This window comes from Elgaria multicarinata, chromosome 9 (assembly GCF_023053635.1).
Source record: "Elgaria multicarinata webbii isolate HBS135686 ecotype San Diego chromosome 9, rElgMul1.1.pri, whole genome shotgun sequence".
Taxonomy (NCBI): Eukaryota; Metazoa; Chordata; class Lepidosauria; order Squamata; family Anguidae; genus Elgaria; species Elgaria multicarinata.
The window spans coordinates 50,270,433-50,292,587 of record NC_086179.1 but is presented as its reverse complement, the minus strand read 5'-3'; the positions used below and the strand labels follow the sequence as shown (position 1 = coordinate 50,292,587).

Here is a 22,155-nt window from a genome sequence, read left to right as displayed (position 1 = left end):
AATGACTGTTTAACTTAATTGCAGACTGCAACCTGATCCATATCACCATAATCTTAGATAGGCTTTATTTCTCACCAGTGGCTGATATTGCAGTTTAATTTCATCCAGGGGAAATGTGCTGAGAACGATAAAAGAAGTGGGAAGCAAAATGTGTTGCAGGTGTTCTGTATTATATAATGAAGCCATTATCCTAATTTTATACAGTCAGCTCACCTGCTTGCCATTGATCATTTAAGGCCATGTTGATGGATCACACATCTTACTATTCAGTTGGTTCTCATATAGTTCATATGAGAATTAAGAAATGAGAAATTAGTTTCTTCTTTGTTTGAAGAATTATGGATTAAGTGATCTTATCTCACAAAAATGTGTAAATAAATACATTTAATTTGCTCCCATGTTTCAATTGTCTTTATCTTTCTGCTGTACCTTTAAGTAGATGTAATTATTTAAATATTTGAAGAATATTAAAAGATGCATTACTGTAGGCATTTAAAAGGGGAAGAAGGCCTGCAGCAATAACTAATGCTGATAAAAAAAAAATGTTTATCCATCCATCTTCCATGTTTCTCATTCCAATATAGTGACTTTCCCATGGTCCAATTACTTATCTTTGCTGTCTGGTTTGTAGTACAAAAACAAACCCACTCAAGCAATAAAAGAAGCCAGGAAGGAGTCCAGGAGGCAAGGCAGCAAATGATTTAAAAGGTAAACACAATGTTCACAAGGAGAAGATAATACAATACTCATCCAAAAGCACAGGGAACAAACTTTTAAGAAAATGATTCTACCATTCCACCTTTGTCACACGTTTCCCCCCAACATCTTCAGATAATGGAAAGCCTGAAAACATTTCCTTGCTTGATTTCCTTCAGATGAGACCAACATGATCTCTTATAATGTTTTGATGATCTTTTTAGAGTGAGGGGGGCATGTTGGGAAGCAATAATGATGAGTGCAAGGCATTCCCATCCCCAGACACAGTCATGCCAGGGCAGGCCACAGGAAATGATTTCTAACACCTTTCAGAAACACAGTAGGATAAGGGGACATCATTGCCCTGCAGGATCCATCACCCCAAAAGTGTTTAGATATATCTGCTCCTCTATGAATACACACCTTTTCCTGTGATCAGAAACCATGCAATGGCAAACTCCCCAATCATGGAGCTGGCCTATGCGCGATCAATTTTATGCACATGGGAACATTGCCGATGGTATCAGAATGTGTGCAGGGCAAGGGATTGTGCCCTTGGTACCTGGTACCATGACATCGTCCTTGCCCTGTGCATGTTCATTGAATGCATGGAGCTCAGCCAGACTTCCCTGAGTTTGTATATAACAGTAATCTGCAATTTAGTCAATACTAAAAGTGGAAGCTTTAATTTGCCTCCTTTTGCTCATGAAAGAAGAGGAGAGGGGGTGCCCTATTCCAGCAGGGATTCCAGTTTCCCAGTAAGACAACAGGTCAGGCAAGAGGGCACAAAGTGAAATGGCAGACTGGTGCAGATCTGGAGTATAGCAGGTTCAGGACCCTGGATAGTACTACAAGTACTAGGCCAGGTATTACTGTCTTGGATTCAGGACCATGGCTAGCAATCCTGCAGCTAATTTAAGACCAGCACATGGAGCAACTGCCAGGGTTCATCTGGCTTTATGAAAGGGCTAGTGCCTTTTTCTGAGGTTCCTGGCTTCTTCTGGATGGGTGGGAGCTGATTGGGAAATGCTCCCCAAGGCCTTCCTGCTCACTGGAGAAGTCCAGAGTTCCATCCTTGGAGTCAGAGAGCAGCAATATTTCCCAGGATTTAGCACATGGGGTGTGAAATCCAATATGAAGGGCCCTATTATGGCGGGGTACTAGGAATTATTATTATTATTATTATTATTATTATTATTATTTACATAGCACCATCAATGTACATGGTGCTGTACAGAGTAAAACAGTACAGAGTACAACAGTAGCTCTGTCTCCCCCTTGGAGCAGCTGCTGCTGGAAAACTCAGCCTACGAGCGGTTTTAGTCGAAAGCCATAACAGGGAACATAGAGTGTACAAACCCAAAGCAAACCATGACTCATTTCTAAACATCTGAACCATGGCTTAGGTAATCATCTGAAGTAGGTAAGATTAGCTGTAAATTCTGGTCAGCAATTTTCCTGATTTACACTCTACCATTTAGATTTTAAGATAAAGCAGTAACAAATAACATGCAAGCAGAGTGAAAAGTACAGATTGAACTTTTAATTTTTTTAAAAAAAAAATATTCCATTTATATCCTTCCTTTCTTCCAAGGAGATTTTAACAAAACACAATGTGACCCAGAGAAGATGCCTGTGTCTTTAATGATGGTGTAGAAGAGGACATTTTTGCAGATGCAGCTTTCCATTCACAGGGCTGCAGCAGTGAGAATAGTTGCATCTGTCAAATTCCCTATTGTATTGTGTTGTATTTTACAGGCGGGGAGCTTTGAGAGATCTGGAGGCCAATTTTACCCTGCAGACTGTACCCACACACATGCAACTATGCCAAAAACAGGGGAAATTAACTAAATGGTGTCTGTAGCTGCTATGGAATGCTGAGTTTAGCTTGGTTGAAAACTAAGCTTGGCCCTTTTGGTGCTCTATAGCAGTTCTGTATGAGATTTTCTTCACAATTTTTTTTTTTAAAAAATGAGGCTGCAACCTCTTCAGGTTTTGTTTCCTAAGAGTCGCCAAATGATTGTTAACTCACGGGATCACTATGTAAGATAAACAAGTAACCAGTCAGGCAATTTCCAAGCATTAATCAGGGGTTTCAAGCCACAAGTGATGTTTAATATGATGGAAGGGAACAGAGGTAACTTTACTGAAACCTAAGATTGCTAGGAAAAGTAAAGTTACATTATGCTCATTTTGCTAAATGTCAGAATACATTTATCAAATGTCACAGGGATGGAGGGAACATGGTCCCCCCCCAAACAAACACACACACACACACACACACACACACACACACCTGCTTTTGGTGGTTGCAGATGTTTGCTTAAGTCAAAATTTCTTGGACAGTCAAAACCTGGGTGATACCAAAGTTGCCATCCCCTGAACATATTTTCTATATAAGTAGAAAGTGTTAGGGAAATATCACTTTCCCACTTCAGAGACTGCCAGCTGCTACTCTATTTTCTCTCTCTCTCTCTCTCTCTCTCTCTCTCTCTCTCTCTCTCTCTGGTATTTTGGCAGTAGATTTCTTTTACAGCTGTGATTATGATTTGCATTTAGAGAGTTTACTAAAAAAAAAGAGAGAGAGAGAGAGAGAGAGAGAGAGATGTTTAACAGTGCTGAGTTATTGTTGCAAAATTTACATGTAAATACATTAAAAGGTGGTAAAAATTCTGCTGTCTTGCAACTGTAAAGTAAATACTGCTTTATATTTTTATTTTTAATTTGGCTTAACAAACAAATAAATGTTATTACATAAGAATTCTGTTCAAAGTGAGTAGTATTAAAACTTCTCTTTTTCTAATACAAACCCCAGGAATGGCTAGGCTCATTCAAAATGCAGCTTTCATCTTGTATGGTTCCCATTTATTTTACTATTCCCAAGGTTACTCTTGTCTCAAAATTCTCAAAAACTAAAAATAATCAACTGAAGATTCATTCTGAAAGGAAAGTGTATTCAAACTAATGCTGAAGCAAATTATTATTATTATTATTATTATTATTATTATTATTATTATTATCCCACCTCTCCTTTTGGATCAAAGTGGGGAACAACATTAATACAACAATACAACATAAATCAAATACATAAAATTAATTTAAAAAGCATTTAAAACCAATAAAATATTTTAAAAAACAAAAAACAATCAAGACATCTTAAAATTCTTGGTTTAAAATTCATCTGGGTAGGCTTACCAGAAGAGGCTAGTCTGTATAGCTGTCTTAAACTCAGAGAATTAAGTGGATGAATCTCCTCTGGCAAGCCATTCCACAGTATGGGGTCGACAGAAGAAAAGGTCCTCTGGGTAATGGTTGTCAGCCTAGTTTTGGCTGACTGAAGTAAATTCTCCCCAGAGGACCTGAGTGTGTGGGGCAGATTGTGATCATGAACAAGAAGAGTCTAAAGTAGAGGACAATCAGCTCAGAGGCATCATGAACACCAGCATTGATAATGGTGGTGATGACGTGGCCAGGGTGCAAACCCCGTTGACCCTACCTTATTTCTTTGGAGTGCCCTGGTTACCAAAGTTTACAGGGGGAAATATGCAGAGAAATGGTATACTATTGGGGGAATTTAAAACTACTCTACAGTCTTTCTTTTGATTGCATGGGTTGCAAGAAAAGCAGAAAGTGGAAATACTGACTGGCCAATTGGAGGGAGTGGCAAAAAGGAAAGTGTTGACTTGGCCACAAAATGAAAGAGATTCTAGAACAAATTTTCAGAAGACTAAGGTACTTATTTGATACCCGCCGTCTGTCTGAATTGAAGCACAACTTCTATTCCTGAGTTCAGGGCCCCACTGAAAGTTTGAGGGGATATTCTCTGGGGCTTCAGGAGGCATTAAGAGAAACTCAGCAGTTGGAAGCAAATGGGCCCAGGACACTGACCAGATGCTCAAGGAGAGATTTGTGGAAGGCATATATCAGTGGTTCTCAAAGGGGGCGGTACAGCCCCCCTGGGGGCGGTGGGATTGCATAGGGGGGCATTAAGAGGCAAAGGGGTGGCAGGGGGCGCTAACAGGCAAAGGGGTGGCAGGGGCGCGCGCGAGGTGTTCTCTCCAGAAGGTACTAAAATAGAGTGACTAGAGACCCACAGGGAAAATCTCGAAATCTGTGTGAGTCTTCTAAACCTCCTCTAAATCTTACCGGGAAATGGACGCGTGCCCCCCACCCCACCCTGGCAGCTCTTCCAGCTCAGAAGCCTCGTTCCTCACTCGAGCTTATTTTCCCCAGGAAGTACGAAGTCTCACACAATTTGAGTCTGAGATAGGCGGGGGGGGGGCTTTCGCGCCAGACCAGCATGTGCCACGTGCATCCCAGAGGAGAAGGCACCTTCAAAGAGGCGGTGGCTGAGACCTCGGCAGAAGAGAAGGAAGTTGCTTCGTAGAGGTGGCGGGGGCAGCAGCAAAGGAGGCTGCTTTGAAGCTGCTGCAGGAGGAGGTTTTCATTGGAAGAGCTTTTAATGTGGGTGATAAGAAATTCATGTGACTTAAATTAGTCAGGATTAACTTAAATCCCAGTCACTTAAATGGGTCTACTCTAAGACTTACATTGGTGTTTACCCTCTGTTCTAATGACAACCAATGAGTGCCGAGGGCACACAACTACAATGAGGTACAATATACTGAGTAATATTAACATAAGGGGCGATAGAAATCTCAATAATTTTTTTTTGTTTTTTTGTTTCTTAATTTGCCATAAAATTCTTTCCACAGAATAACAAAATGTCACAATGCTTTTTAAACTAACAAATTTCTTTCAATAGGCTTTTTAAACATAAATGTTCTTTCAAAAGGCTTTTTTTTTTAACATAAATGTTCTTTCTAGGCTTTTTTAACGTAAAGTTCTACTAAATGTGATATCTAATATCCTGGCTAAATGACTATCAGACTTTGAAAAGATGATATCACTGGATAAAGTTCATCAATTATGTTTAATTGAATAAATAAACTAAAACATGTAATTAGATTTTGAATAAATATTCAATTAATTGTTACTGTTTTGAATTTTATTGTTATTATCTTCCTTAGTGGGTCGTTGAAAACCGCTATTCTCAATAATGATTTTTATAGGGTAGGGTAGGGGGGGCACTGGGCATGAGTTTGTGGAACCAAGGGGGCGGTGACCTGAAAAGGTTTGGGAACCACTGGCATATATGATGATGCTGTGCGTAGGGAATTGCATTTTTTGTTATGGCAAAAAGGGAAAACACCTTTCCTGGATTTCAAAGAGGATGCCATAAGGCTGCTGGGTAACAGCAGTCAAAATGGGGAATCAGTGGAATGGTTCAATTGAGAGAATTATTGCATAAGTATTGTACAGTCAAGGGTAGGTGATGCTAATCCTGTACAAGTGGAAAGACAAATAGAGGCAAATATCTTGAATGAAAAAGGGACTAGAGAGGAATGATGGAGGAAATCAATGAGAGAATTTTGGGAAAAGTACAGAATGAGATATAAAAGTAGATATATAACAAGAGTTCATGAAGCCTGGAGGATGGGGTCAGAGTGGAAGGGATCACTGGTCACAGAATAAATTCACTGAGAATGGCAGGCCTATCTGCAGGAGATGTGGCAATGCAGGGCACATTGCCAGAAAATGTATGGCAGAGAAGGGTGATGTTGGCAAGAGTGTTTCTGAGTTGGAGAAGTCTAAACAATCTCTGCAGCAGCAGTTGGAGGAGATGAAGATTCAGCTGGAAGAGCAGGAGGATGAGATGCAGCCCATAAAAGATGCCAAGATGCACCTTGAAGTAAAACATCAATTTATGAAGGCACAGTTTGAGTGGGAACTACAAGCTTTTGATGGAGAGAATGAAAGAATGAGAAAGCAGCTGATGAGACAGCTGCAAGAGATGGAAGCAGTGCTCCATTGCTGTGGTTGCCAGAAAGAAATTGGAAAGGGAGCTCAAGAATTTGAAGGCCAATATAGGCTCTCCTAACAATAATTGTGATGAAGCCACTCAACAGCTCTGGAAGTTGCAGGCCCAAATGAAAGATTGCATGCAGGAGGTGGGTGATGCAAGTGCCTTCAGAATAGAAATGTTGGCATAGACCAAAGAATTTGGAAGCAGAGATGGTTCAGATGCAAGAGAAACTAGTAGCTGTGGAACATGCCAAGAAGCAGGCTCAGGAAGAGAGGGAAGAATGGCACAGGAGTGGCACAGGAGTACTGGCTTTAGAGGAAAAGCTCTACTTGGAAGCCAGATAGCTCTGCTGGTGGAAGAACTGGAGGAAGAACAGTGAAATATGGAACTGGTGAAGAATTGTCTCAGAGAAGCAATTCTTCAGATTGACCAGATAAACATAGAGCTGAATACAGAGTGTAACAATGCACTGAAGACTGAACATGCTTGCCACCAACTTGAATATCGGTACAAAGAACTTAAGGCCAAAATGCAGGAAATGGAGAGTATTGTGAAGTCTGAAAATGAATCTTCTGGTAGCACTTTGGAGGCAGAGATAGTACAACTGGAAGAACAGCTGGATGTACAGACAAAAGAGTGCCAAAATGCCAGCAAGCATATGTAACATATAGAGAAGGAACTGATGGACATTGTCTTGCAAGTAGAGGATAATAATAGTAATGCTAACAAGGTGATATCAGATGCAAATCCTGTGGGCCAGTGTTTCGGATATCTACGAGGACAGGGGTAGATTTGGCTGATTATGAGTCGGAGGCACTCCATGAAGTCCAACAAAGGTGTTCCCCCCAAGAGGTTGATCCAATAATGTTTCAGGAGTGAGTTTCAGAGTTGATGAAAGTAATGGGATTTCTGGTTTACCATACGGGATACATGAGGACATGTATCATTAGAGGAGGGAGAAGTATGTAATGCTTGTGTCCAAGGCCCTTGAAATGTTGGCTGAATTAAGTGGGAGGGGAAAAGAATAGAGTGAGGGAAGAGCAAAAATGTCTGTTGAAAAGGGTGGTTGATTGGGAGAAGAAGGCGACAGGCTGCAGTTTACTGAAGAGTGCACCAACCGCAAGAGAGACAAGTGAATAGGGATACACCTCTGTTGCTGGTCCAGTAAGCCTGACACTGGCACCTAAAAAAGAACTGTGGGTTGAAGAAAAGAGTTGAATATAGTTGATTCATAGTGATGTTAATTGTTCTGTTCATGTTAGTGTCTCTTAAATCTTCTTAAAGTAAATTCCGTTAAATACATATTTTGTTGGTCTCTGGAGTGATTGTAATCTGCCTCTCTCCTCATCCTGGTTATAGAAACCTCAGACGTTACATTTCCCCCATTTTTTTCTAAATGCTACATTTTCATTAAAATTGGTCCTTATGAACTAACTACTTCACAACCATTCATTCAGGATTTTTATAACTTTCCTAAGCTTTATTAAAGGTCTTGATCTGTCAGGGATGCTTTAGGGTGGATTCCTGCATTGAGCAGGGAGTTGGACTTGATGGCCTTGTAGGCCCCTTCCAACTCTGCTATTCTATGATTCTATGATTTGACAGTAACCAGACATATAAAAATAAATCGATACTTATGCGACATATACAGCAAAGGATTTTATTGATCAAGCTGCCTCATGATTCATAGAATTCTAATAAAATTATTTTGGAACAGCAAGAAATATCAATGGGAGATACTAGAATTCTGCCCATGTTGGTCCTCCCTAGATGGCAATGGACCTTTCTGATACTATGGCATCTAGTCAAATCCTCCAAGTGTGCAATGATTAATGATAGAAATGCAATGCCATGTGTTCCATTTTTGGTAGGAAGGAAGGATACAGATCCAATAAATAAATGATGGTCTTGGTTTTGCCTTCATGCCAACATTTTGGCATGACGTAAATTAACCTGTTTCAATGAATCACCTTTTAATCATCTCCATAAGCTATATGATGAAGAATGGATCTGCAAAGATGCTTTAGTGGCTTTACAACATTGTAAGGCTAAGAAAGCTCCAACTAAGCAAATGTGAGTAGAAGCCCCCTTCAAACCTTACTCCTCCACACATTAAACGCAGGTACTGAGCAGGCAGGGGGCAGGGCTGTTGGGCTCATGCACAGCTAACCCCTCTCCTTAGTTTCAGCCCACATGGGAGCAGACTGAATGCCTGTCTAGGGCTATATTATGAATGTGGATTACTACAATAGCTCAGGTGTTCTGTGCCATCTTTGTAAGGCTGCTAGAGTATGCACTGTTGGGTTATTGCACCAAACTTTCTTCCAATCATGATTTCCTTTTTCTTTAGCTTGCTGCCTATTAACTGTCTTTGGCATATAGTGGTTAGAGGCTTCATAGCAAATCTCAGAGCATTTGTGCGTGCCTCATTAAATGTAGTGACCTCTAACTGAGCTGTGTGTCCACCGAGGATTGTTCCTGGAGATCATAAGACTCTACTTGTTTCGTTATTTTTCCTTTCTTACAAAAAGGGAGAACAAAGTAAGGAAGAAAAAGAGAGATTGGCACTCCCAATACAATTTCCAAATATGATGCCAAAATTGAAAGCAAATAAATTACAACATTTGACTTAATTTTTAATTAACTGAAAGTCATCATTGCAAATTGTGTCTTCCATTACAAGCCAGAATTCTCAACTGCCAGACCTGAAATAATTAAGCAATATATTATAATTAAGAAGTGTAATTTTAATTTAATTATGATATATCATACAACTGTTTCTGATTTAGCTGACATTCATTGAGAAAATGCTATAATATCCAATAACACTTCAATATGCAGCTGACTTTTCATGCTTTGTTTCAGAGTATGTGGCAGTCACCAAAATGCACAGAGATTATGCTTTTCTGTTTGAAAACAGCCTGCGTACAACATGTAAACTGTGCAGCATAAACAATGGTTGATGAAATTGTAACTCCATGCTTGCTTCCATGGGAGTCAATCCCATTGAAATCAGTAGCACTTACTTTCAAATAAGCATGCAGAGGAACAGGTTGTTAGTCTAATTTTTTGGTGATGAATGTAGTAAATGATGCATGAGCCAAAGTTTTTAGAATCAATACTACAGATAACTGTGAAAACCTGTGATAAGAGATTTTGGACTGAGGAACAGAGGGGGCATGACCTGGGATAGAGATGGGGCAGAGGAGGAGGAGGAGGAGGAGGAGATAATAGGACAAGCTGATGGGCCATATCAGGCCCAAAGGGTCAGAGGTTTCCCATGCCTGATTTACAGCCATCTTTTCTCAATGGGGTTCATAGTGATACAGATATAAAGTTGTGCATAGTGCTTTACATTCTTACTGTGCTAGTGCTAGGGTGACATTAGAATTTTGTTTCCATTTGCATTGAATTTGCCTCATTCACACCCCCGAATGCAAACAAGGGTGCATTTTTGAGGGAAAGCATGCATACTCCAAGCCTGTAGTCATGATCGCAAAATACGTATTTGAGAAAAAATGTGCACCGAAATGACAGAGTGAGTTTGCGGTGGAACTCAGACAGCATCAGTGAGCTTGAGCTTCACTCATTTTCCTATCCCTAGCTGGTACATCACTGTCATTATATATGTATATTCTACAGTACTTTCATTGTAGATGGTACTTTACAAGACAGCAAGCTACAAAGTAGCCCTATATCCCTGTACCAACAAGTTAACAAGCTAAGGTTTATCTCAAGTAGGAAGACACTATAGAAGGAGGGGAGTGAGGAATAGCGATAATGTGAACAAGAACTGAGAATGAGGAAATGTGGTTGCATGGACTTAGATTTCAGTATAATTGATTATGAACACCAGAGCTAAGCGAGGACTTCACAGAAAAGAAGGGTTTGGGAGGATTCTTGCTATTCTTGCCATTTTTGTGGCAGAGGGACTGAATATAAAAAGGCAATAAATAAATAAATAAATAAATAAATAAATAAATAAATAAATAAGAGAGTATCTTTCCCTATACCATGGAATGAATCCAGTGCAGAAGTGAGATTTAGGTTGAAATCTGAATGAGTCCCATTAAACTCAGAGGAGCTTTGTTCTGAGTAGACATGCATTGAATTGCACTTAGTCTTCCAAATCCAAAATTAACTATTTCTATTAACTGGTCCATACTCAGTTGTTTGAACCTCATCCATTGTGCTTCAATATCTGGTGCTTTTCCATGTACATTCAGGGCTCTGCTACATGCTCCCTGTTTCTCTGAATTGTTACTTTTCCTTTGGAGCAGAGAATACTGGAGACTTACACTGTTTGTGTTTATTGTGGTTTATTTGCAAATATAGAAGTAGAGCATAAGTGGAAGCAAGCAGCATCTGCACTCCTACTGAACAGAAGTTCTGTTCCCTCACCTTAGAGCTCCAGAGAGGTGCCTATACCCACAAGGCACTTTCAGATTATCTTGCTCTGTATCTTCCTATCTCTGGATATCTATATATATCCAATTTTATATGGACACCATATAAAATTCCACAAATGAGGTAATTGCCCAATAAAAGCCTCATTGGGAAGCACCCTCTGTTCCAAAAACTGTCTATTTAGGTCCTTCATACATATCCTGTCCCCTTAGCTTGGAGTATCATATGTGCCTCCCTCCTCCAAACTATAATAGCTTTCCAGTTCTAAACTACGGTGACCATATGGAAAGGAGGACAGGGCTCCTGAATCTTTAACAGTTGTATTGAAAAGGGAATTTCAGCAGGTATCATTTGTATGCATGCAGCACCTAGTGAAATTCCCTTTTTATCACAACAGTTAAAGCTACAGGAGCCCTGCCTGTGACCAGATACAAAAGTGGGCAGGACTCCTGCAGTTTTAACTGTTTTGATGAAGAGGGAATTTCACCAGGTGCTGGATGCATACAAATAACACCTGCTGAAATTCCCTTTTCAATACAACTGTTAAAGATTCAGGAGCCCTGTCTTCCTTTTCATATGGTCACCCTATCTAAACATTCCAGAGAGATCTATTTATCAAGAAACTATCTCTGAACAACAAGCCTCCTTAAAAAGACATGCACTGGAAATCCTGGACTATCAATAAATCCTCACATTTTTTGTCAAATCCTGGACCATGATCAGGGTTAAGGCAAATCTATATTGATAGTCCCACCTACACTAATCAGACACCAATCTCGCAAGAGGATGATCCACAAAGATACATTATGTGCTGATTCTTCCCCTTGTCTGAATAGGCAGCTGATTTTCAGCTATTCCCGGGCATTTGCAAATATACCAGTGATTTTGCCACAGTTGAGAGGTCTGGGGATGAAAGTGCAGTGCAGTATAACACTGTGCAACCAGTTTGTGGATTAAATTGCTGGAAATAAGTATACACAGTGTGGCAGGTTTTCTTGGATGGCTCTTTTCTACCTACAGTACAAAGAAACCTAACTTGTCTAAAAACAAACATAAGGATTTGATCCAAAAGTCGTGCAAGTAGCAAGCCACTCATGCAAGGACCTTTCCCATTAATTTATGTTCTCCCAGTTCAGCAGCTCTCTAGAGTCTCCAAAAAGCATATTCTGATGGTTAGGGGACCCAAGTGTGAGTCTGTGGTTCATGGATGCAGAGGGAGAGCTGAGTCACCCCAAATTCCACAATGTTCAAGAGGGTCCTCTGACCCTCCAGAGAAGCATTGGGTTGGTGTGGCTGCAGGGCAGATGGAGGAGAAGAAGAAACGGGAAAGAACCTTGTACAAGCAGCCTTCCACTATACAACATTTGGATCCAGTCCATATTGTTGGATCCTTATTTATCCCTAAAAGTGTAATTAAGTTAAAATAAATAGTACATATAGCATAGAGGTATCATATTGTGGCCAAGATACCAAGATACAAATGAAGAGGTCCCTGGTTCAAATCCTGCTTCTACCATGCATTTACTACAGAGGTGGGCAATTGTGGGTAATTTGGGGGCATTTTTCCCCCTAGCCTGCACCTCCTATATAAAGAGAGAGAGAGAGAGAGAGAGAATTAAAATTACTGATTTTACTAGGTAAGCTCTTTAGTCTCCCCATTTACCATATAGAGATAATAAAATTGATGTTTCTTACAGGTATTGTAAGGAAGTTAAAAGATTGTATGTGAAACATTTTAAATACAAGCAATATATATATATGCAATATTTATAAATGCTAAATATTGTTATTGTGTTGCTATTTTTGTGATAAGCAAATGAATGGAAAAAGAAAAGAGTAAAGCTTCCTGGAACCACAGCATGATTTAAGATACCAAAGAACTGGAGGCAAGAAGCTTGAAAAATGAAAGCTTATGCTGTCGCCTCTGGCATTGATCACTAAAACATCCTCACTAGCATTTTCCCCTGTGAACGTATTGTATTGGTTGCTTATTTGCCTTTTTCCACTTCTAGCATTTAAATCTCAAATACATTAGATGTAAACACTGCAAATGTTGAGCCAGTTATCTCAGTTTTTTGAATGACTGATAACACATTTTGAGCAGTAACTGCAGTTGGGGAAAATGAAGAAATTTGATTCAGTTATCCATTTGAATAGCTCCAATGACATCCAAGAGAATTGGATCCAAGCCAGTTAGAAGTGGCAGAATTTGCCTAGAATTGATGATATAAAACAATTAGATGTTTCTTGTACTTCTTGGTTTGTTGAGTCTCATTTTATTCATTTTGAATTTAGTTGTGTGTGTTTTTTAATAATTTCCCAGTGGGAAGCCACAGGCTTAGTTCTTTCTCAGAGAGTGCAAACAATTGCACACTCAGAGCAATAATGAATGATTGTTATCTCTTAAATCCCTTTTCTCTACGGTTTTCTGAAATTAAAAAAAATAGACCAAATATTCAAATCAGTGGTATTTAGGACATAGCATAACATCAGAACAGTCTGTTCAGAAGCAAAGCAAACATTTGAGCCAACCCTTTTTGAATTGTTCACATTGTTCTAATACAATCTCTATAAAAGTGCTTTGCTTTATGCTACAGCATAAAAGCCCATGAAACAACCATTAAGTTAAAAGTATGTTAAATTAAAGAGCGTATTTGTTCAGCACTTTGGGTGTTTTAACTGGATTCAGCTAAATGACCTACAGATGTGGTGGCTTCATCAGTAAGAAAAGTAAATAATTTAACAGGATATTGTCTGAAGTACACTGCAGTAGAGAGAAATTGCTGTCAATAAATGTGGCACAAGAATAAAATGGAACAAATTTTCTGAATAATGTACAGTACTCATTGAACGGGGTGCACTGCTGGTTACAGAGTTAGTCAACGCTTGGAGATATTTTAATTATACTGGTGTAATTACTTCCAAATTGTAGTTACAGTGGAGCTCTGAAACTTTCCAATCCAAGATACATATACAAATAATTATGCAAATGCATTGAAATGTTTGTATATATGGAACTGCTGTCGGTTAGTTTACTTATACTTTCAAAATGAAAGGGCAGAATCCAGAGTTTAAACAACAGATGCCGTGCCATATTGAAGTATCCAACAGAAATAACTGTTCGAGGCGCAGTCATGTTGAAAAGGAGTAGAGACATAAGAAAAAGCATCAGCCATTACCTTCTGGAAAACTCCTTCTCCCTGTAGTCTAATAAATATTGTATGAACCAACATGAAGCAATATGGTAATGATGTGATATTTACCCAGTAAGCAGGTGTGCCAATTGAGGTTACAGCTCTCTAGTTTGTTGTTGAGCTAAGATGCATTTTAACCTTTTGAACATTTTTTCCTCTGTTTTGTTTTCATTCTTAGCTCCCTTGGGACTAAAATGGCAAAAGAAAGTCAACATGAGGCCCTAGCAGCACCACTAGGCACCACTGTTCCACCTGCAATAGCAAATAATGCCACAGAGCCAGCAATTCCTGGAGGAGGGAAGGGAGGGCCAAAGGAAGATGCATTTTCAAAATTAAAGGAGAAATTTATGAATGAACTGAACAAAATTCCACGTAAGTAAAAATTCAATTGGGTAGAAATTTCCAGTAGTTTCCAGGTAATTTAACAACTTCAAGAGATCTGAAAATGTCAGCCAACTATCCTTTAGTAGTCTTGATTGATTGATTGATTTTCTTTACCTCACCTATGTGTTTAGTACCCAGCTGCCACATTATTATTCTAAATGAAATAGAAAGAAAGCTTCTTATGGAACATTATTCATCAGGTTTTATCCTGCAATCAAATCCAGTGACACCAAATCATAAACCCATGGTTAGTTTTAGTAGCTTTAATAGGTTATTGTAGGTTGAATAGGGTGTAGGAATGTATGCTATCAGATGCTGAACAATTGAAGTCCATCCAGTTACAACACTACATAAGAACCACTCCACTGCAGTGGTGTAGTACACGAAGAGCACAGGGGGGCACAGTTTCAGAACATTTCTCAGAGTAGGAACAATAAAGTAATCTGCTGGCACACCAGAGTTACTGAGTTACCCTGCACTGGCAAGGGAATGAGGGAATAACAAGACTCAAAGTTTTATTATTCCTGGTGACAGAATAGCATAAAGTCAGAGAATGAAGAAAATAATCAAGCAGAGTCTGGATACTTGTTTTTGTTTCTTTGGTGGAGTTCCTACTTCATGCTAGCAATTTAAATTGTAACACTTCTTTCCAAAATTATTGTATTTCTAGTTAAAAGCTAAAGGATGCATTTCAGTGACTGAAGGTCTTTTGTTATAGTTCATTGTGATTTATGTAGTTAAAAGTAAGCACTACTGAATTAATGGGGCTTATTCCAAGATGCATAGGATTGCATTCGTGCCCTGTAAACACGAGGTTTTATTAGAGGGGTGTTCTGTTTTTTGCTATTTATTTATTTATTAGCTTGGGATGTCTGTGTTTTATGGTGGAGCTTTTAACCGGAGTTTAGCTGCTTCAAGCATAAATAATAGAAGAGGGGGTGTGGCTATGGAATGTCATTGGGCTCATGGCAATGGTGGCTGTCTCAGTGAACTTCTGCACTTCAAAATGTATTTGTTTATTTAAAATATTTGTTGGCCACCTTTCAGGACAGAAACCCTCCCAAGGCGGCTAACAGCAATAAAATATACTGGTCCCATAATATACTTGCACCAATTTACTGGTCCTGGTTGGGCTAAACCAGCAGCATGTGGACTGTTTGAAAATTTGTATTCAAGGTGTTTAGGAAAAGGCTCCTAAACAAGCAATGGGACAAATTTGGACCAGTGGCAGATTTTATTATATTTTTCATAATGTGTATCACATTGGTATGTACTGAGAACAGTAATGACAGGTTACAAATTTGGAAAAAAAATGGTTTGTTTTTTTTTAAATGGATCTTGGCAATTCAGCAGCTGTGGTTTTTGCAAAATTGATAGCGAACAAGCTTTTGGGCTGTCAATCAAGATTTCTGCTTTCAAAAATATCAGTTAAAATGGCAACATGCCTGTATTTCATTAGCTTTTATTTTCATCAAGGTTCAACTTAGACAATACTCATAAAAAATTACTGATTAATATTAAAGAGGAATTTCTGTGCCTCTCTTAAATGGAATGACATGTTACCTCAGTAAAAACTTTTTACAAATGGGATTTTCAGTTAATGGTAATGCAGAGGTGGGCAGAACTGGCACTTGGAAGAGGGTGCTCCACTCAGCTCAGCTTATTTCCAGTCTCAACTGGCATGTTGATCCCGGGGGTGGGGGGACTGCAGGGCAAAATTGATGGAAAGAATAATTTGATGGGAAGGAGAAAATAATGGGAGGAAGAAGAGTTGTCCTCTGCAAATTTCCCCACACCCACATCACCATTAGTATTATGAGGTAAACATATTTCCCAAAACCTGTGTTTGCCTCATAATGTGTGCAGTGCTCCCCTTTCTTGTGTGACACTTGGGGCTCATCTACACCAAGCAGATATTCCACTATGAAAGTGGTATGAACGTGGTATATAAAAGGCAGGAGCCACACTACTGCTTTATACCGGTACTGAAGGGCACTGACGGCTGTTGGGACCCATGACACATACCATATACTGCTTTCATACCACTTTCATAGTGTTATATCCTGCTTGGTGTAGATGTGTCATGGGCCCTAACAGTTGTCAGTGCATTTCATTATCCCTCTAAAGCAGTAGTGTAGATCCTGCAGTGTACTTCAATATCACTATAAAGCAGTAGTGTGGCTCCTGCCTTTTATATACTGCTTTCATGCCGCTTTCAGAGTGGAATATCCTGCTTGGTGTGGATGAGCCCTTGCTGACTTAATTTTTTTTAAAAGAGAATGTGTGAAGGTGAACTTTTAATAAAAATAAAAATAGAAATATGTAGAATACCCTTCTTCTGTTTTGATTTTTGAACTACAGAGAGCTGTGTGGATTACTTCTTTGGCCGTGTAATGCCAAAAACAACAAACAACAAACAAACGGACCAAATCTCTTCTCTTTATAAAATAAAAGTTGATATACTCAGTGAATTGTAGATAACATATTGGAGAACACAGGATTGACACTAAAGCTGCTTGATGGAAAGGTTGAATAAAATAATTCCTACAACAGCTTTTTATTAAATGTCTAGTGAAAGTGACATGGACCTTCATACCGATAATCTCAGGATAGATAGTTCTTTACAATTGTGTTAAGTCTTAGAGGAATATGTAGCTCACATGGTTGTAGTTTTTAAGGGAAGTCTGTGTTTGGCAATGAATGAGTGCTTGTAATAATAGTGTTAAGCCCCAAAGGGCTCAGTTTAAACAATTCAATATCTACGTCTCTGCTTCATTTGTGGTGACTTTCAGCTGTAATACTTCCATTTGTGCCTTTGAATGAGAAATGTATACATAGGTTATGGAGGCAGCGGCAAAGAGGTCCAACAACAGCACCTAAGACGGTGGCGGATGCACTTGGCTGTCGCAGCACCTTTTCTTATTTTTAAAAGTGTGTCATTGTTGAGGCCACCTGGCAGGTTACATACATGGTTTCAGATGCTAAGTTATTATTTTTTACTTTAAAAATATATTATCCTTTTCTACAATAAATTGATGCTTATTCCCCAATAAATGTGTTTAGCATCAGGATAGCAGAAGCAAACTTCATTTTATTCTATAATTCTATGATATTCCCATAGTCGTGATGGTACGATTATTTTAGTGAGTTTAAATATGAAACTGTACATGTTCAGAGTATTTCTTTTTGTATCGGTTTTGTTTTTGTTTTGTTTTTGTTTTATCTCTAATTTATGGGGAATTTAGAAGCAGTTGTAAAGCATAGAATGGTGGGGGGAACAGTGGAGAAGAGAAACATTCATTCTGTGCTTCACAAAATAATACATATGGCGATCTAGAGCTGTCCCCCCCCTGTAAAATCATTTAGTCCAAGGTCTTTGTAACAATGATAAAGAGTATTAGCATAACAGAAGAATCAGAATTCTTCCTAATGCAAATTCAAGTCATGACCATTTATCTGCCCATAATGGTATTGCTACTTCACCCCTCCCCCAGTTTTATGAGTGGAAAATTTAGGCATTTGTTGCGGACATATGAAATGTTCAGGATGGATTGTCACATTGTTCTTTCTACTGTGAATAAAATGACTGGAGTCATTTTCTTACAGTGACTCATACAATTAAAATGTCGGGATGCTATAAGGCAACTGAAGTGTAACAGTACAGTTTTCTTCTTAGTTATGCAAATTCCTGCACTCTGGTTGTAAGTGTCTGATTAGTGTCTAACTGTAACCATTTAAATCTCTCAACTCTTGATTGGCTACAAAAATCCTTACACAGCACTCCTGGAAGATGGAGAATTGGTAAGCTCTTTAGCAGCAATAAATTGGCTTTCTTGTTTTAATGGGGAATAAATCTATAATTTTTATAAAATCTATAAAGAGAAGATGCTCTGATAACATACAAAGTGATTTTGTGTGTTTGTATTATTGTTTTAGGTCCTTATCCCTGAGCAAATATAGTCATATCAGGAGGACAACCCTTTAGAGAAGAAAAGTATAAGCATAGTTAATAATGAATAAAGGTAAGAGGGAGAAAACAGGTGAAAAAACATAAAGATGTAAAGTTAAGGGGATGCATACATCAAAAGAAGACTTTAACTTTGCTTTAAAATCTATTCCAAATAGTCAGTGTTCCAGACAGATTAAAAATCCACTCATACACAGGGCACTGCTTACCAATCAATTACAAATATATAAGCATTAGCAGTCTGATTTCAGGGGGAAATTCTGTAACAGTAGATTGAAAGTCTTACAATGCTCTTGAGGTGCATATATACTAATTGATTAATTAACGTTTTTCTCTACACTTGGATTACTTCAAGAATCAGAGCCAGGTTGGAGCAAAAAGGAATTTGGATGACCATGGAGAAGAAGGGGAAGAGTTCAACTCCCCAATTCCATATGCCCTTATTGAGGTCTATGCAGTACACTGACAAAAGCCTGCTAAAAACCTGGTCTGATTACACGCTGGGAACTTAATTAACTAGGATAGCCTTCTCCAAACTTGTGCCCTCCAGATGTTTTGGATTCTGACTACCATCAGCCACAGTGAGCATGGAATGCTGGGAATTGTAGTTCAAAAGTTCTGGAAGGCTGGTCTAAGTGAAACCTCCTTAGAAACTGGTGTACAGAACCATCCTCAGTAAGTTAAGAGTTCGTATAATCTGAGCTTGCTCTCTGTAGATCAGAGGTGGGCAGCTTGTGGCCTTCTAGTTGTTGGCTAGGTCTGGTGGAAGTTGTAGACCAAATCATCTAGAGGGCCACAAGTTGCCCACCCCTGATATAGGCACTGTCCAGAGCTGATCGTAGCTATTGTCTCATCACAACTACTTGAAATGAGGCTTCCAACAGTCAACACTAGGAGAGTAAGCAAATAATAATAATAATAATAATAATAATAATAATAATAATAATAATTTGTTACCCGCCTCTCCCTCTGGATTGAGGCAGGGTACAACACTAATAAAAACATCATAAAATACATACAACTAATTCAAACGTTTAAAACCAGTGCGTCATTAAAAAGCAGCACACCATTAAAAAAAGGTGTCTTATGCCTTCAAACGTTACTTAATCAATTGTACAAATTGTACCAACTTGTACAGATGTCATGTAGACTGGATAGGGCATTTATCAATCTATCCATGTATTTATTATTGACATTTATAAACTGTTTTTACAGTTTACACATGATGCACAACATTCAAATACAACTAAAGAGTAAGCCTATATACACCAGTTGCTGGGGGAAATGGGTGGGAGGGTGCTGTTGCACTTGTGCCCTGCTTGTGGGTTCCTAGTTGACAGCTGGTTGGCCACTGTGTGAATAGAGGGCTGGATTAGACGGACCCTTGGTCTGATCCAGCAGGGCTCTTCTTTCTGACATTTGAAAAGCTTATAAACATTTTACCTATTGATAAAAAATGTAAGGGATGGCACTTGATATAATGGCTGTCCTGGAAGAATATTGTATAATGAATGCTATCTTGAAGCTATAGATCCAAACACCATGAAGTCATAGATCTAAACATCACCTGGAGCAAGAATATCTATAAAAAGATGATGAAAAAATAAATTAAGTATTTATTTATTTATTACATTTTTATACCGCCCAGTAGCCGAAGCTCTCTGGGTGGTTCACAAAAATTAAAACCATTATAAAACAACCAACAGGTTAAAAGCACAAATACAAAATACAATATAAAAAGCACAACCAGGATAAAACCACGCAGCAAAATTGCTATAAGATTAAAATACAGAGTTAGAACAGTAAAATTTAAATTTAAGTTAAAACTAAGTGTTAAAATACTGAGAGAATAAAAAGGTCTTCAGTTGGCGACGAAAAGAGTACAGTGTAGGTGCCAGGCGGACCTCTCTGGGGAGCTCATTCCACAACCGGGGTGCCACAGCAGAGAAAGCCCTCCTCCTAGTAGTCACCTGCCTCACTTCCTTTGGCAGGGGCTCACGGAGAATGGCCCCTGTAGATGATCTTAAGGTCCGGGCAGGTACAGAACATTTTGAGTATCATAGTACTGTACATAACATGTTTTCAGTCACTGTTGTCTATTTCTTTTGAAGGATTTTACAGGCAACATGTAGGCAGTAATACCAACCCGGGCTATGAATGCCTACTTTTACTTTGTGACAGGGTTTTAATAAGGGTCTCCTGAGGCCCTCAAGTTCCTCTCTAGCACCTCACTGTGATTATTACTGGAAACTATTAAAGTGACTGTGCTGGTATTTTGCTGCATTATGAATATGTCAAGTTATGCTCGTTTCTATTAAATGGAGTAGAGAATTAAATTTGCAGCTGGGAAACTGTGACAATGTACTTCATTAGTTTATTTTCAAGGCTGGAGTTGGGATTTTGATCTTTAAAATATTAATAGAACCAGGCAGTAAGGCTGTGATCCTGCAAGTACTGGGGTTGCATAAATCACACTGTTATCTACAAATGGCCTGGAGGCATGGAGTCCAAATGTGTGTTTAAAATGTTATTTATATGAATGCATCTCCCACACTAGAGGATTTCAAGAGGCAGCTGGACAACCACCTGTCAGGGATGCTTTAGGGTGGATTCCTGCACTGAGCAGGGGGTTGGACTCAATGGCCTTATAGGCCCCTTCCAACTCTACTATTCTATGATTCTGTGATCTTTGTCTTTTTCCCTTTTTTATGAATTGCATTCAGAGAAAAACATTTTAAAAACATCTTCTCATGTATATAATGCATGATGGAACATTTCATTTTAAGTACTTCCAAAGAAAAAAGTGTACTTGGAATGGTTGTTCTACAGTTATAGTGAGCAATAAATTGAACTTAGGAGTTATTTACAGCCTATTCACTTCCAGTAATAGGCCTGATGCAGAATGTAACAAGCAAATTATTTGTCATACTGTTTGTCTCTGCCTTTTGTTTAGTTTTTTGAAGTACTATATTCTCACGAAAATGATGCAGGAGTATTGGGGTGAATGAACAGTGATTAGCATACTAAGTAAATGCCAAATAGTAGTAGTATGATATTAGCCAGTGGGTGAAATCTAGCAAACTAACATTAGTTATAACTAACCTTCTTCGCGTCTTCAAAAGTATGAGGACAGAGATAAAAGGTGCATGCATTTGGATGTCATGCTAAACCATAGTTTAATATGACCTGAATGTGCAAGCCTCAGACTTGCACATTCTCCCGCTCCCACTTATTCCTCCTTCTTGTTCTTTCTTCCTCCAGTGAAGCTGCAAGGCAGAGTTCAGAAGCTTTTGTTTCCATTTTTGCTTAAATCACAGCTTGTTGGGTCATTCAAATTGGAAAACTATGGTTAATATTAGGTATAGTTTGTTTGAAACAAGCAACTTGTAATATCTAAATGCAGCCATAGATGATGATGATGATGAGTATCCCACTCTTTTTCGAAAAACACCCAGAGCAGTGTATAACATAAGCATAAAACCATATAATATAATTGAAAGAAAGTACAAATGTGACAGTAAATTTCTAAAAGCAAAGAACATAAAACAACTAACATTTTAAGAACAACAACAACAACCAGAAACATAAGAGCGGCAAGTTGCTGCACATTAGAAGTCTATCAAAATATAAGTGTCTTCAGT

General features: G+C 38.7%; 1 protein-coding gene and 1 pseudogene across 2 annotated transcripts in view; both read left to right on the top strand.

Annotated features, from left to right (window-relative positions):
- The first annotated feature begins 6,178 nt into the window (after positions 1 to 6,178).
- On the top strand, positions 6,179 to 7,352 carry LOC134404271 (myosin-9-like; annotated as a pseudogene).
- Positions 7,353 to 14,348: 6,996 nt separating this feature from the next.
- SYT1 (synaptotagmin 1) overlaps positions 14,349 to 22,155 on the top strand; it is a 159,749-nt gene continuing 151,942 nt past the window's right edge. For both annotated transcript variants that reach the window (XM_063133839.1, XM_063133838.1), the window contains exon 1: positions 14,349 to 14,535. In XM_063133839.1, the coding sequence (XP_062989909.1) occupies positions 14,358 to 14,535 (178 nt within the window). In that variant the 5' untranslated portion in view covers positions 14,349 to 14,357. The remainder of the gene's footprint in view (positions 14,536 to 22,155) is intronic.